The sequence below is a fragment of the Brassica oleracea genome, chromosome C5 (genome assembly GCF_000695525.1).
Source record: "Brassica oleracea var. oleracea cultivar TO1000 chromosome C5, BOL, whole genome shotgun sequence".
NCBI lineage: Eukaryota > Viridiplantae > Streptophyta > Magnoliopsida > Brassicales > Brassicaceae > Brassica > Brassica oleracea.
Window position 1 is genome coordinate 35,023,015 of NC_027752.1, and position 14,652 is coordinate 35,037,666.

General features: G+C 31.2%; 1 protein-coding gene and 1 long non-coding RNA gene across 2 annotated transcripts; both read right to left on the minus strand.

Annotated features, from left to right (window-relative positions):
• Window positions 1-3,540: 3,540 nt before the first annotated feature.
• On the minus strand, window positions 3,541-4,396 carry LOC106294398. The gene is made up of 3 exons (XR_001260830.1): window positions 4,334-4,396; window positions 3,811-3,965; window positions 3,541-3,693 (listed from the first exon to the last, which is right to left on the minus strand). It is a non-coding gene; the product is annotated as an uncharacterized LOC106294398 (long non-coding RNA).
• A 4,620-nt stretch (window positions 4,397-9,016) lies between these two features.
• LOC106345109 (putative F-box protein At3g17620) lies at window positions 9,017-9,632 on the minus strand. Its single transcript, XM_013784368.1, has 2 exons — window positions 9,464-9,632; window positions 9,017-9,420 (listed from the first exon to the last, which is right to left on the minus strand). The coding sequence occupies exons 1-2, from the start codon at window positions 9,630-9,632 to the stop codon at window positions 9,017-9,019; spliced, it is 573 nt and encodes a 190-aa protein (XP_013639822.1).
• Between the last annotated feature and the right edge of the window lie 5,020 nt (window positions 9,633-14,652).

Consider the following 14,652-nt stretch of genomic DNA (forward strand, 5'->3'; position numbering starts at 1 on the left):
AGAGGATGGGAATATCTTCTTATCGTAGGGGTGCTTCTTTTAGTTGTACACCAGTTCTTAGCTGCTTCTCACCATTACCCAGTTAGCGTTTTATAACATATTAGAATAATTAATATTACCACAAATATCAGAAAACAGTGAACGGAGGGAAAAGGAATGGTTAATATTACCTTTAACCTTTGCTACCGGTCACCCAAAAAAAAAAAATAACTAAATCTCGAACTCACACGTGCGAAAACCTTCTGGACCGCTTGGGTCGCTAAGTCTTAGGGTCGTTTGGTCTGGGTCACTTTCAAGAGTTTCATGGGTCACGGCCCAGAACATTACGGGTCATAAGGCCTAATTCGTCACCGATTTACTTCTCTCCCCCCTAGCGGCCCGTTTCGACAATAAAAACTTCCAACGACCCACTTGGCCAATTAAAAACTTGAAATGACCGTATGTCACAAGCCACTCACAAAAACAGTGTTTAAGTCTTGTTAAGTACATACAATGGACTAGTCTTGTTAAAAAAAAAACTAAAACGAATGACAATGACTAATAATCCCGCACTTTCCTTTTGCCTCCTGCGGGTACTGGAGCTTTCTGAATCTGCACCGAATTAGGAGCATAAGAGCAAACATGTTGCCAACGTGTAGATTCTCCGGGAGCCACTACCTTGAAGTAATTATCGCCTCCAATCACGTAAGCTCTGCTGAAGTAATTATCACAAATCAATGCCACTTTCTTTTTCTCGTCGACGTAGAAACTCCCAAACTGAAGAAACTTCCAAAACATTCCACTGAACCCGAACGGCTTCACATCAACTTTTAAGAAAGTTCTCCATGTCAACTCATTGGCCTCAATCTTTGTTGTAACCCGTATCTCAATCGTCTCATATGTATATACGCGATAAAATAACACTGCAAGCTGTTCTTCTCTAACAGAAGATAGAATCACAGAGTCTCCATTACGGTAGTTAAGATCAAGAAAATGTCTACACTTGTAAAATCAAAACAGATTAAAGATCCTCTCATCTCTACTTCTTTCACTCTCTGAGCAACAAAGTAAGTATTTCCTTTCAAAGACAAGCCTCCCTGACCCTTGTATGGTATATTCCAGTCAGGAGTGACATCAAGAACCCTCCATGAATCAGATTTAAAATCGTATATTTCATACGGAACAGTACTGCAACTATACAACAACCTCAAGACTTTGTGGTTGTTCTTGTTGTCGTATCCCATACAATAGCTATCGAACATGGAGTAAATTTTGCTGGGTTTGATCCACCTGACTTGTCCCAAATACGGGTTCCATACCACAGGGATACTGTTTTTGGGAATGCAAAACAATAAGCCATCAAGATGATAGACTTTAGATACCGTGATCTGGTTAAGTTGACCTATTGGCTTTGTAGATAGCTCAACGAAGCCACGTTTTTGCTTATGGAACCCTTGGAGATCGAAGCCCACTAAACAAACCCTAGAATCACACACCATGATCACCATATCATCGGTAGCTTGTTTACCCAGGTGCTTCTTTGTAAAACTTTGATCTTTATACAAACCGTTCCATTGTTTGCAAGTGGATAGTACCGCTCGCTGAGATGTTAACGGAACCCTAGAGAGTATTTCCTCTATCAAATCTTGTCAAAGATCAGAGATTCTTGTCATTGTTTCTAAGCAAAAAAAGAAATTACGGTTTTTCTTTAGCTTGCTCGGTAATCGTTTTATAGAGACAACTACGTTAGGTTACTATTTATTCTTCACAAAGAGGCATATTCCGCTTCAAAAACTTTTCCGTCTCAAATCTAAACTATTAAAACTGAAGTACATTTTGTACTTAGCCCTGAGTTTTCCTCAATATTTACCATTCCATGCCACTGAAATTAAAACACAACCGTTTAACACATCTTAACCCATTAATTCGCTTTCTGTAAGTCAAGAGAGGATAAATGTTTGCTTAGCCCAATATTTCGCATGTTTGTTTTAGAGTAGCTTAATATGTTTTGGGCTTATTATACCTGCTAGCCCATACCATAATAACAACTTAATATCTCTAAAGCAAACCGAAGAAACCAGTAATGATTTTTTTTTTAAATTACCTAAATCATTACAAACCAAATGATTAATCATAAGTTTGACAAAACATGAAATTTAATTTTGATTAGATAATGTATCTACACATCGACCATTTCTTAACATTCTTTATATCGATTTTGAATATGTACAACAACATTGTGTATACTAATCTAACCAAGTATGGTTTAGCGATTGAATTGTTAACCCAATTTATTATTTCTTTATGATAATTTGGTTTCGTCTGTATAGATAATAATGATATCAGAAGATTTAATCCCAGTGCAAAAACAAAACTAATTATGCTTTATTTCCATCAAAAATCGAAACAAATTACGATTTCTACTTCTACACAATAACAATTAAGATTTCCATCTAAGATCGAAACTGTATATTCCTTTTCAAAAACAAAACAACATTACGATATATTAGTTCCTATTTCTACGCTTCGTATCAGTAAAAGATATCAAATAACTCATACAATCAGCATATTCTATTTTTAAATCTTGTGAAACACGTACTGCCTAGAATTAAAAACTGTATATTCTCTTTTTAATATGATATCATAAAAAGGAATGAATATTAATTAATTTATATTCGTGTGATTCTGCGTACAACTCACAAATAACTCCAAATATTTTATTTGATTTTCTAATTTAACCTTCTCTTTCCGCCGCCAAAAAAAAAAACCTTCTCTTTCCAAACGCCAGTATATATATCTCATCAATCTATCGTCAAAAACATAGCAAAGAAAACCTAAAATCAGAAAGATGTCCATCCTGACTGCTTTACCACTCAAAAAACTTTCACCTTACAAAAACAATTGGAGTTCAAGTGAAATATTTGTATTCATGGAAGCAACACACATCTTTCGGAGGTGATAGCTTCGAGATGATTTTAGCAGATGAATAGGTAACTTTATGTTGATAACGTTGAATCTCTTTATAACATTACTTATTTGTCTTTGAATCTAATATGACTGTGTGTTTTTTTAGGGAAACAAGATCCCTGCTACTTGCAAACTTATCCGTCACTTCAGCTGGTGGTCAGTATAAACTACAAAACATAAGTACAAGATCATAGCAGACAATGCTCTGTTTTGAAAACCTTTACCAGTTGGTGTAATAAGGTATGTAATTTAAATAGCCACATATGTCTTATAGTTTTTTTATGTTTCGATGTGTTCTTTTTTAAGTTTAGATTACTATGTGTTCTTATATATCCATTTAAGAAAAGTTATTATAATAAATTTCCCCTTTTGCTCTTTACAGGTTAGTCTTTCACAGGTTCTCTCTTATGGAAAAATGTTGCTGGTTCAGAAAGCCAAGTTGTTATTTGTGCAATCAACGTAACATCTTTATTTTCAAACATTCATTTCAACGTAACATCATAAGATATAGGGAATTAAATTTGGTGTTATATAATACTGTCATATAACATAAATCCAAATATGCATCACTCAAGAAAATAAAAACCAAACATCTAAACTTAAGGCAGGGTTCTTCAACCTAATAGCTTAATCTAGACTTTCCTACTTTTCTTGCAGCTGTGAATGATAAGTACGGAGTTACCTTGCCGTGGGATAAGTCTGTTTTCCATTCCATGTTGGCTTCTTAGTTATGTTGCAACTTGATTACTTGCATTTGTTTTTCAGAACGTCCAATATCATGTAAAAAGATTAATATAATTACATCATGGTTGTGTAAAAAGATCAACAAAACTTATGAGAACACTTGCATTTAACATCGACTACCTGATCAGCGTGTCTTCCCTTTTCTCTGTGAAGTTACAACTGATGCTCATCTCTATGTTCCCCATGTATCTGCCTGAGCTTTTCTTTAAATCATTTATGTTCCCTCTCTCTTTCTGCATAACGAGTCGTAGGTCCCTGTTACTAATTTCTAATTCCTGAAAAGTAAATAATATATCAAATATTTTTTATGATATGAACAATAATGTTACCAAAACATGAAATTAAGAATTACTTTTCTCATTTAATCAGACCTCATACAATGAAGCTAATTTGTTAACGAATTCCATCCTAGATTCGATTAGAAGAACCTATGCAAACAATAAAAATCTGAAATCTATTCCAAGTCCTTCAATTTTTAATGTTCATAATAAAAAAAGTTAAGTCATAACTCAAAGCAAAGGGAGTTAAAAACATGCGAGAGCTTTGTCTATCCGATCAATAAAACTCGAACCCTACCATTTGTAATTACAAGTCATAGTCAGTTCAACAGCATTAATAGCAACAATGAAAAAAAAAATAATACCAGTGGTGAAACTCCTTCCCCTTATGGTCCGAACCGTTCAAATTATTACAGCCGTTCTTCTTATTTGCAGAACCAGTTTCAGGACTGTAGTTAGCAAATAAGGGTAAACTTTCTTCTTGGATGTGAAAAGTCGGTAAAAAGACAACGAGTTTCTGTTTTTTTTTTCCTGGACAAAAAGAAATATGGGCTTTGATTCATGTTTTCAGTCCATTACGGTTCAATATTTTTATATTAGTTAAGTACCAAATTTTTAATGATAAGTTGATAATGAAATGGGCCCATTGTTTAATTAAAATGAATCTTGCCTTATCTAATTAGCAAAACTAAATAACTTATTTTGTATGTTCTTAACGTATGTTATGCAACCACTATTTTAAATAATGTATTTTGATTTTTTTTATAAATATCAATATGAAATTATATTAAGCATTTTCAACTTTAAATACAAATATAATTTCAAAAAACCAAAAAGTAAACTTTAAACTTTCACATTTTACATTTTAATTATAGTTTTCCAAGTAGAATAAATAAAAGCACTATAAATGAGAGAACACAATCTCATAGTTTATAACTGATCGCTAAATACATCAAGGAAGACACAACTTTGTAAATAATTATGAATATATAACTAGAACATCTAAACAATTATGTTTATCGCATTGTTAAATTTTGATAGCATAAACATACATCCGCGCGCCCGCGCGGGTCAAAAGCTAGTATAGTTTAAGAAGTTAATCTAAGCTAAAAAAGTTTACATGCTTTTAAAATTTAAAAATGGAAATTGCTTATGTACTGGTAGAATTTTTTATCTGATTTATTTTTCCTTTTCTCTTAATTTCCAAAACAGAGGAACCAGATGATTTGTTTCTTTTTATTCTAAAATTACTATGTACAAAAACTGAAAAACTTAAGAGGTTAATACAAGTTTTCAGTAGTCGTTTTACTCTACTTCTTCTCTAAGCAATCATATACAAATGTTTGCAGAATCTCAAAAATTCAAAATGCATCAAACCAATACCTTTTCATTCTAGAGAACTCCTTCTCTGTAATCGTTCATCATCTCTTTTAGGGATTTGTTATTTCAACTTGTCTGTTTTCCACATCCATTTTTATTATTTGAGGTGCATTATTAACATTAAACTTTGCCCTCATGTGTGATTAACAAGATTGTCATTGCTTAGGTGTCATTACTAGAATCCACCTCACCTCGTTTATTGAATAGCCATCTCTTGCCTAGAATAATTACATGTAATGCCATTGCCAAATAATACCAGAAAAGGATTATAGTATATGTTTCATTCTACCGTGCTTCCACCGTCCAACTCAAGTCAGTTCAGTTTCTCCATATCAGCCACCAGCTCTAGTTTGAATACGATAAATCAGTTGACGAGCTTTGCTTCCTACTGTGGTGTCGTTCTTATCGCTGATATCTTGATCTCAAGCAACGCCATGAAGCTCTCGGGTGGCCTTATTGTCCGACATGGTAGACCCGTATCCATCTTCGATCCGTGTGCCCTGCAAAAACGATTCTCCTTTGGGCTCTGGACTACAACGGCGAGTCCCCACTGAACGTGGAGAGTTTGAGCCGTCAGCGCTTTCTGGTGAACAAACCGAGAACGGCGGGTGCGACATACCTCCCAACAAAACCCTAATCTGCAGTCTACGTTTAGACTTTGGGGTCCTAATGATATACTGGAATTTTAGCTCCAAATCCAGGCATTTCAGGCGTTTGACCATGGTTCTAGAGTTTCTCAGCTCTTGCCAGCCAATGTCAAGCTTTCAGACTTATTCGAGATTCACAAAGTCTCGTCGGGAAGTTCAGACGGTGCTAGTACCGAAAAAGGTCAGTTCGCTCCTCCATTACCATGTGCTCTCACTCCAACTCCGAAGTATTGTGCAAGGAAACTCGACCGTCCCGAAACACTCTGCCTCTCACCCGATGTTTTCTCAAACTCACTCAAGCAGAATGAGTGCGATGACTACATGCTCAGGTCTATTCCGGTTACAAATTATTAGCTTCGACACGGTAATGTTGAGGTCTAAGATTTTGACCCGATCAAACCGTTCACTCTGTCATCCAACTCCATTGTCTAGGCTAGCATTTGAGATTCACCTAGTCTCGTTAATAAATTTTGATGAGTTTAGAACTGATCGCGCCTACTTCATTTTCAAATCAAATCAGATAGGGCTTCCTTTTCTTGGTGTTGCCTATGGTTCTAGAACTTCTCACCAAAATCTCTTGGTGGTCAACAATCCGTCCGTTTTTTATTGGTGTTTCAATGTCGTTTTCGACTATCAATTTTTCTGTCAAACAATCGCCTTAGGGATTAAGGTGAAGTTTCTCCATAGGGTTCTTCATCTTGCTAAGCTTGACTCGCCTCTTATAGGCTATATCCTTCTATGTTTAGTAATGCTTTCTATTATCGTTGTACCGTTGAGCATGTCTCCGGAATCTTCTGCTTTCGTTGTAAATTTTTATGCTCATTGAGCCTTTTAATATAAGTTTGTGTTACAAAAAAAAAGTATATGTTTCATTCTATGCATCTTTCTTCCTTCCCCTGCAAACCCGAACTAACCAGTGTGTGGTGACGGTTTCATATATGACATATTCGAATTGTACTTTCGATTTCGGTCATTAACTAATCCGAAATATCTATTTTCGTTTCTCTATCCCAATGATTAAACACCCAAACTAACCCGAATATTTTTCGATGTGTATGCTGCATTATTGTATATAAGTGATTATTTTTATAAGTTAGCATGATATTTGTATTTATGTATTATATATTATGCTATATGTTCCCAACGATATATATATGTGTTATGTGCGTAAGTAAGTAATGTAGTTTCCGAATGGGTCCAATAAATTTGGAATGATATAAAGAGGATTAGCATGCACAAGAAATCGTATCACCATATATTATTTTGATCATGCATAGTATTAAGTCTTATAGGTCCAATAGGACATCATACGTTGGTAATTTTTAACATGATCTTTTCTAAATTATCGTTTATACAATTTTTCAGTGTAAGAATTTATTGTAAAAGAAAATTTTTACTGAGGGTACAGAAAATTCAAAACAAATAAGGACATAGTAAATTCAACCCCTTAACTTAAGCACCAAGGCCTTATAGTTATGAAATCATAAATGTTAATAGACAAATAATTAGAGATGAAATTTTTAAATTTGCGAATGAATCAGATATAACGTCATTCATGTCTTGATGAAGCTATATTTTCCTATTGGGATACACTGATATTTTCATTAGTTTAGTGTTATTTTGATTATGGGAAGTCAAATGTTTTCTTTTCATAATTTAGATAACTATATTCGCAAATTGTTTTGATATTAAGAAATCTTGTTCATAAATGTGATTTTCGCATATTGTTTTGATATTGTATGTTTTTATGAGCATGATTTAAAGGGATATATGAGAGTAACCAAAGATTTAAAATGTTTATGGTCAAATATCCAAAGTTGTATACTTTCCAAATATTTAAATAATTAGACGTTCAATTAGAAATTTCTAGGAAGCCCAAATTGTTTGTTTTGCATTGATTTGTATATATCACAAAAATTTTATAATAAGTTTCATAATGGGCAGTTTTTATATATTGAGTCAATATGCTTTTTCACTTTTTATACCTACAAACTTAAAGTTATAATTTATTTTAGTCTATTCACTCCGTGCAAACTGCGGATCACCACCTAGTAACCTTTATACTGAAAAAGAACTAGTTTGAAAACTAAGCTCAATGACTCTCTTTTCTCATAAAGCATAGCATAGATTTGTTTCAGCTCTCATATAGTTAGTTAAGTTCTTGGCATGTAGCAACTAGCAAGAACACCAGAAAAGACTAACATATATAGTAGAAGAATACTAATGAAACCATTTTAAGAATTCATCTAAGCATGAGACAGCCCAAAGAATGCCCACAAGAAATAACACCTTAGCATCTTCAATTTTGTTCCTTCTTGAAACATCATAGAAAACATGCTATCACATCTATTGCCTCCAATTAATAATGTGTAAATTGAGATGGTGAAACAGAAAAAAATAGTAGTGGAATCTCAACAACACATGAGCTCAATGACAACAAAACAACTTGCCATATTGTATTTTCTTGAGTGAAGTCTTCTCGACAATCAAGTTTCCGAGATCCACTTCTCTGTAAACTCCAATCATATCTCCATTCACGTAGGCTGTGTTGTTGGTCATCTTCTCTTTATATATATCACAACCATTTGCCACTTTCTCTCCTTAAACGTCAACAAAGAAATTTCTCATATTCAATACCAACTCTAAAACTTTAATAACCTCGTCCTCTAGTCAAGCTTCATATATCCGACCTTTCCTAAGAACTTGTTTTACAACACTTTGTTAGGACTTAGGCACAATCTTGAATATGAACATTAATTATTTTTTAAAATATGAAAAGTTAAAATTCACATAGAACAGGTTATAAAATCTTGAGGACATTATCATTTATATGAAGTGGTCTCAGAATAAACTTTTAATATATATTAGCCAAGTTACATACTGTTTTCATATTATCAACCAAATGAAGAAACGAGCGAAGTTTCTGTCGGGAAATTCAAAAGAGAGACAGAAGCAAAAGAGTTTGACGAAGTCTGAGATAGAGGGCGTACAAGTGTAATAGTGGGAGCCATGTGGGTTCTTTCAATACCGTACTTTCCTTTTACCCCCTGCCTGTTCCGGACCTTTCTGAATCTGCACCAAACTCGGAACATAAGAGAACACACGTGGCAAATATGTAGATCCTCCGGGAGCCACTTGTTTGAAGTAATTATCCTCTCCAGTCACATAAGCTTGGTTGCAGTAATTATCCCAAATCAATGCCACTTTCTTCTTCTCGTCGACCAAGAAACTCCCAATCCCAAACCGAAGACACTCCCAAATTATTCCAGTGAACGGTTTCACATCAACTTTTAAGAAATTTATCCATGTCATCTCATTTGCCTCAATCTTTGTTGTAATCCTTATCTCAACCTCATATCTATCAGCACTGTATAATAACACTGCAAGCTGTTCTTCTCTAACAGGAGAGAGAGTCACAGAGTCTCCTTTACGAGAATTAGAATCCAGATCAACGTATAAATCTCTCACTTGTAAAATCAAAACAGACTAAATATTCTCCCATCTCTACTAGTTCTTTCTTTCTCTCAGCAACAAAGTAATTATTTCCTTTCAAAGAAAATCCCTCACGATAGTCCTCTATAATCCAGTCACAAGTGACAGCAAGATCCCTCCATGAATCAGATTTAAAATCATACATTTCATACTCAACAGTTCTGCGACCATACAACAACCTCAAGACTGTGGTTGTTCTTGTTGTCGTATCCCATACAATACGTCTCCTCCGAGATGTATAATTTTCTTTTGGGTTCAATCCACCTGACTTGTCCCAAATACGGGTTCCATATCAAGGGGTTACCGTTTTTCCGAAAGCATAACAATAAGCCATCACACACCATAAATTCACGATGTACCTTGACTCGATTTTGTTGACCCATTAGCTTTGTAGATATCTCAACTAAGCCATCTTTGTTGTTATGGACTCCCTTGAGATCGACCCTCACTAAACAAACCCTAGAACCACACACCATTACAGGAGATGGATTACATCCCTCCACAAGGCCCATCGAATAACAGGTCCTAGTCCAGCAAGTCGGATCGATTTGGTCGGCTCGGTGGCTAAACCTATCGGCTTGACCTTAGAGTCCTTTTAGCCGGTCGAGTAAGTCGGCTAAAAGTGCCCGGCTTAGAGGGAGCCTCGTTCAGGCCCGTATACTCGGCCTCTCGCATCAAGGCCCAAAGGGCCACGAAATTAGGGCATCTGGGGCAGGAGTCCTATAAGAAGGGAAAAGGAAGCAACAAGAAAAGGACTTTTGGACCATTGAACACACTGACCGGCTAGATCTAGGGTTTTAGACTATCTATTTGATCTTGTTACTCTTCGATCTTGTTGCTCTTGAATCTTCTTGTCACTCCTGTAACCTTTCAAACCAGATCTAAATAAAACGTCTTTAGCCATCCCATTTCTGACTTCTTCCATCTTAGTCGACTGAATCCCGTTCAAACAACCATGACCACCATATTATCATAAGCAGCTTTACCACGTTGATTCTTTGTAAAGCTTTCATCTTTATACAGACTGTTCCATTTTTTGCAAGTGGATCTAGCCGCTTGCTGAGATGCTAACCCTAGAGAGTATCTCCTCTATCAAATTTTGTGAAAGATCAGAGATTCTTGTCATTGTTTCGAGCCAAAAAAGAAAAATTAGGGCTAATCTTTTTATAGAGATAAACTAGTATTATATTATAGTTTCCTAATTGGAATGATTAAGTTTTTTTTTTTTAAATGCTGGTTTATTATGATATTACAATTATGAGAAAAGTTACCTAGACGATTCGACAACTGATAATACTACACACCTTATGCGGATCTACGCCTAACTGCATCACCTGAGCCGAACACCTACGTCTGACCGGATTTACTTGCACCATGTTGAAGATCCCTTCTAAGCTTTCTTCCATAGTTTGCATAATTGTTTAATAAATTGTTTTCTCCGGGAATTGAAACATGGAGTTCCTGTAATTCGCAATCTGCAAAAAATTGCATAGCCTGGGATTTAAACCCCAGACATGGATGACCTGGACCTCCTATTATTATACGTCATGACTCATGAGGTATATTCCACTTTAAAAACTCTTTTTCCTTATTAAATACTCCATTTGTTTCAAAATGTTACATATTTTAGACTATTCATACATATTAACATTAAACATTAAATTTTACATATGGATGTATAGTTTTCTGTGATTATCTTTTTTTTATAATTTAAGCCAATAAAAATCCAATAAGCGCATTTAAATTTTGAAATTTACAATTGATTGATAAAACATGCATTGAAAATACAAAAAAAATATATAATTTTATGAAACAATTTTTTCTCTAGAATATGTAACTTTGTGAAAACTGAAGGAATATTGTTTATAAAGTTAATTTAACCTAAAATCTACATTTTAAAAATAATAAATGGAAATATCTCATGTAATCGTTCATTATCATTCTTAAATCCGGTAAGATTCATGTTTGACTTCTTCAAGTACACATAACTTCTTAAAGAAAGTCACCAACTCGTTTTTGACCAAGAAACATGAACTTGAACTCTAATAAATTTTAAAATTTTAAAATAAAAAAAGTTGGGATGCCAGAATGAAATGAGACAGAAATTAAAAGATAAATAGTTTGTATATGTAAAAAATAAGAATATGAAGTTGTAGATGTCGATTTTATGTGTATTTAGAGCTTGAAATTAGTTGTTTATGCCGGTTAGTGTATTTATGATGATGACAATATTGTAAATAAAATAAGACGGTACGGATGATAGAATAAAACTATCATCTAAAAAAATTGTATTTTCGTGAATAATTTGAACTCTCGGATAAATACAGAATATTATAATTCCAAAAAGAGGTCATATTTGCATTGACTTGAAATTTTGAGTCGTTATTGAAAAAACCTGAAAAGTTTTTAATTGAATATTAATCAAACAAAAACATTTGTATAAAGATATTTTTAAGAATATTTTTAATATATGAGTGTTTTTAAAATTTCAACACAATTAAAATATACATTTTGATGAATAAACTTTGTTATTTATAAATACTTTGATGTCTGATTTAAATTTTTTGAAAAAAAATAAATTTATTATGCTGATTTTTAAATTAGTAATACATAAAATAATAAATATTTGTGAGAATATTATATCCACGGGAAAAGCATTTAGTTACATATTATTTTAAAAACCGATAATCATATTTTCGGCATAAACAATTAAATTAGATTTATTGTCAACTAGGTGTTTTGTCCGCACATGCGGGCATAATCTTTTTAATTTTTTTCTTAATTTTCATAGTAACAAAATATTATTTCCAGATAATAACATAATATATATATATAAGAATTGTCTTTTTAAAAATATTTTTTATTTTGACAATTTATCTTTATACAAACTTTTACATATTTAATATTAAATTTGAATTTTTTTATATCTTAATTTTTTAACTTTTATAATAGAAAACATTATTTTCAGATAACAACAAAATATATATATAATAATTATCTTTTGTTTTTTAAAACATGTTTTTATTTGACAAATTTATCATAATTTACAATTATCTAATATAACACATAAATCTAATATTATTAACATAAATTCGTTTTTAAATTTTTTAAATTTTATTGTAGAAAACATTATTTTCAGATAACAACACAATATATATAATAATTAGCTTTTTTTAAAATAGGTTTTTATTTGACAAATTTATCATAATTTAATTTTATCTAATATAACATATAAATAAAATATTATTAACATAAAATTCGTTTTTAATTATGTATAAAAATTCATTAAGGGTAGTATATAATTATCTTTTTTTAAAATATTTTTTATTTTGACAAATTTATAATAATTTACAATTATCTAATATAGCATATAAATCTAATATTATTAACATAAAATTCATTTAAATTTTTTAAAATTTTATAGTAGAAAACAATATTTTCAGATAACAACACAATATATATATAATAATTATCTCTTTTTTAAACATGCTTTTATTTGACAAATTTATCATAATTTACAATTAGCTAATATAACATATACATATCTCCCTATATATTAAAAGAGAAGTCACTTTAGTGAGGTCTGGTGAAGTGTCGCTCATATGTGAAGTTTCAAAAAAATTGTTATAATTTGATTGGTCGATTTTTTTAAATTTTTTATTTATTTAAATTAGATCTAAAAATTTAAGTTAAGTCTAAAAACATTTAACGTCACTTGCCATATAATCTAAAGAATATTAAAAATAACAATTTATGGCAACTAATTCTCGAAATTATAGAAAGATTAATAATTTTTTATTTATTACTTCTAATACTTATAAACTATAAAATATAATGAACGAATTTATATATAAGATAATTACAATAGTTTTATACTCTACTTGATGAATTTTATTCGAATATAATTATATAATAACTATTTTAAATATTACAAAATCCAAACATGTTTATTAATATGATTTTTAAATTATTTATCGCTGTTTACAGAATAAATTTATCATAATTTTAAAATTATTTATATAATTTTATAAATTATTTATAAAAATATAAATCCTACTGTATATTGATTGAGAAGTCACATAAGTGATTTTTTATTACGTGTTGATCATAAATTAACTCTTCAGATTGTTATAATTTGATTGACCGATGATTTTTTATTTTATTTATTATAATTATATCTAAAAGGAAATGATAATTCAATTACCACTTTCTAAATAATCTACATAATATTAGAAATAATTATTTATGGTAGCTAATTGTTGAAACTATGAAAGAGTAATAATGCAATCAATTTTTTTATATATTTATAAATTACATAAAATAATAAACAAAAATGTTTATTTGAATTGATATAATGATTTTATATTCGTATAGAAAGAATTATATTTGTATATAAAGTATCATAATAACTATTAATGTCTAATAATTCAATGCATGCTTTATAAATCATTTATAAAATTATAAATACATTTATAAAATTATTTATATTGGCTTATCAGATGTTTTAAATTATTATAAGAGGTTCTAAGTCATTTATAGAAGCTTATACATTAATTTATAAAGTGTATTTTGAAAATTTATCCTCCTATTACAATATTTTTCATTTTTTCATTTTTAACGGTAAAATTTCTCAACTATGTTTACTTAGTGTAAAAACCCCTAAACTAAAGATTTACTGGTAGTAATGGTAATTATGACCTATTAAAGTTTAAATCATTAAATAATGTTAGTTTAGGAGGTTTTTCGTAAATACTTAATTTGAAAAAATTAAACAAAACAAACTTAGTTGAGGAGTTTTAACGTTAAAATTCCTTATTCTTTCCTTATAATCTATTATTTAAATCCTTATAGTGAGATTTGTTTTATCAAAAATTAGTTGCAATCAACTGACGAGATATCTTCTTTCCTAATATCAATGCATTTAATATTTAAATATATATATAGCAAAATTTGAGTTACCAAAATTATGTATATATTATAACCAGAATATCTTTAAAAATTTATTAAAAGAGATTCTATCTCATAGCTGAATTAAAATTTATTAGAGGATATTTTATCTCATAGCTTCTCTTGAAAACTAGGTCATTTAGAAACTTAAATTAATTTGCTATATAAATATCACGCCGCCCCCATTAGTTTCACGCATCTATCTTTTAAGTTTTCAT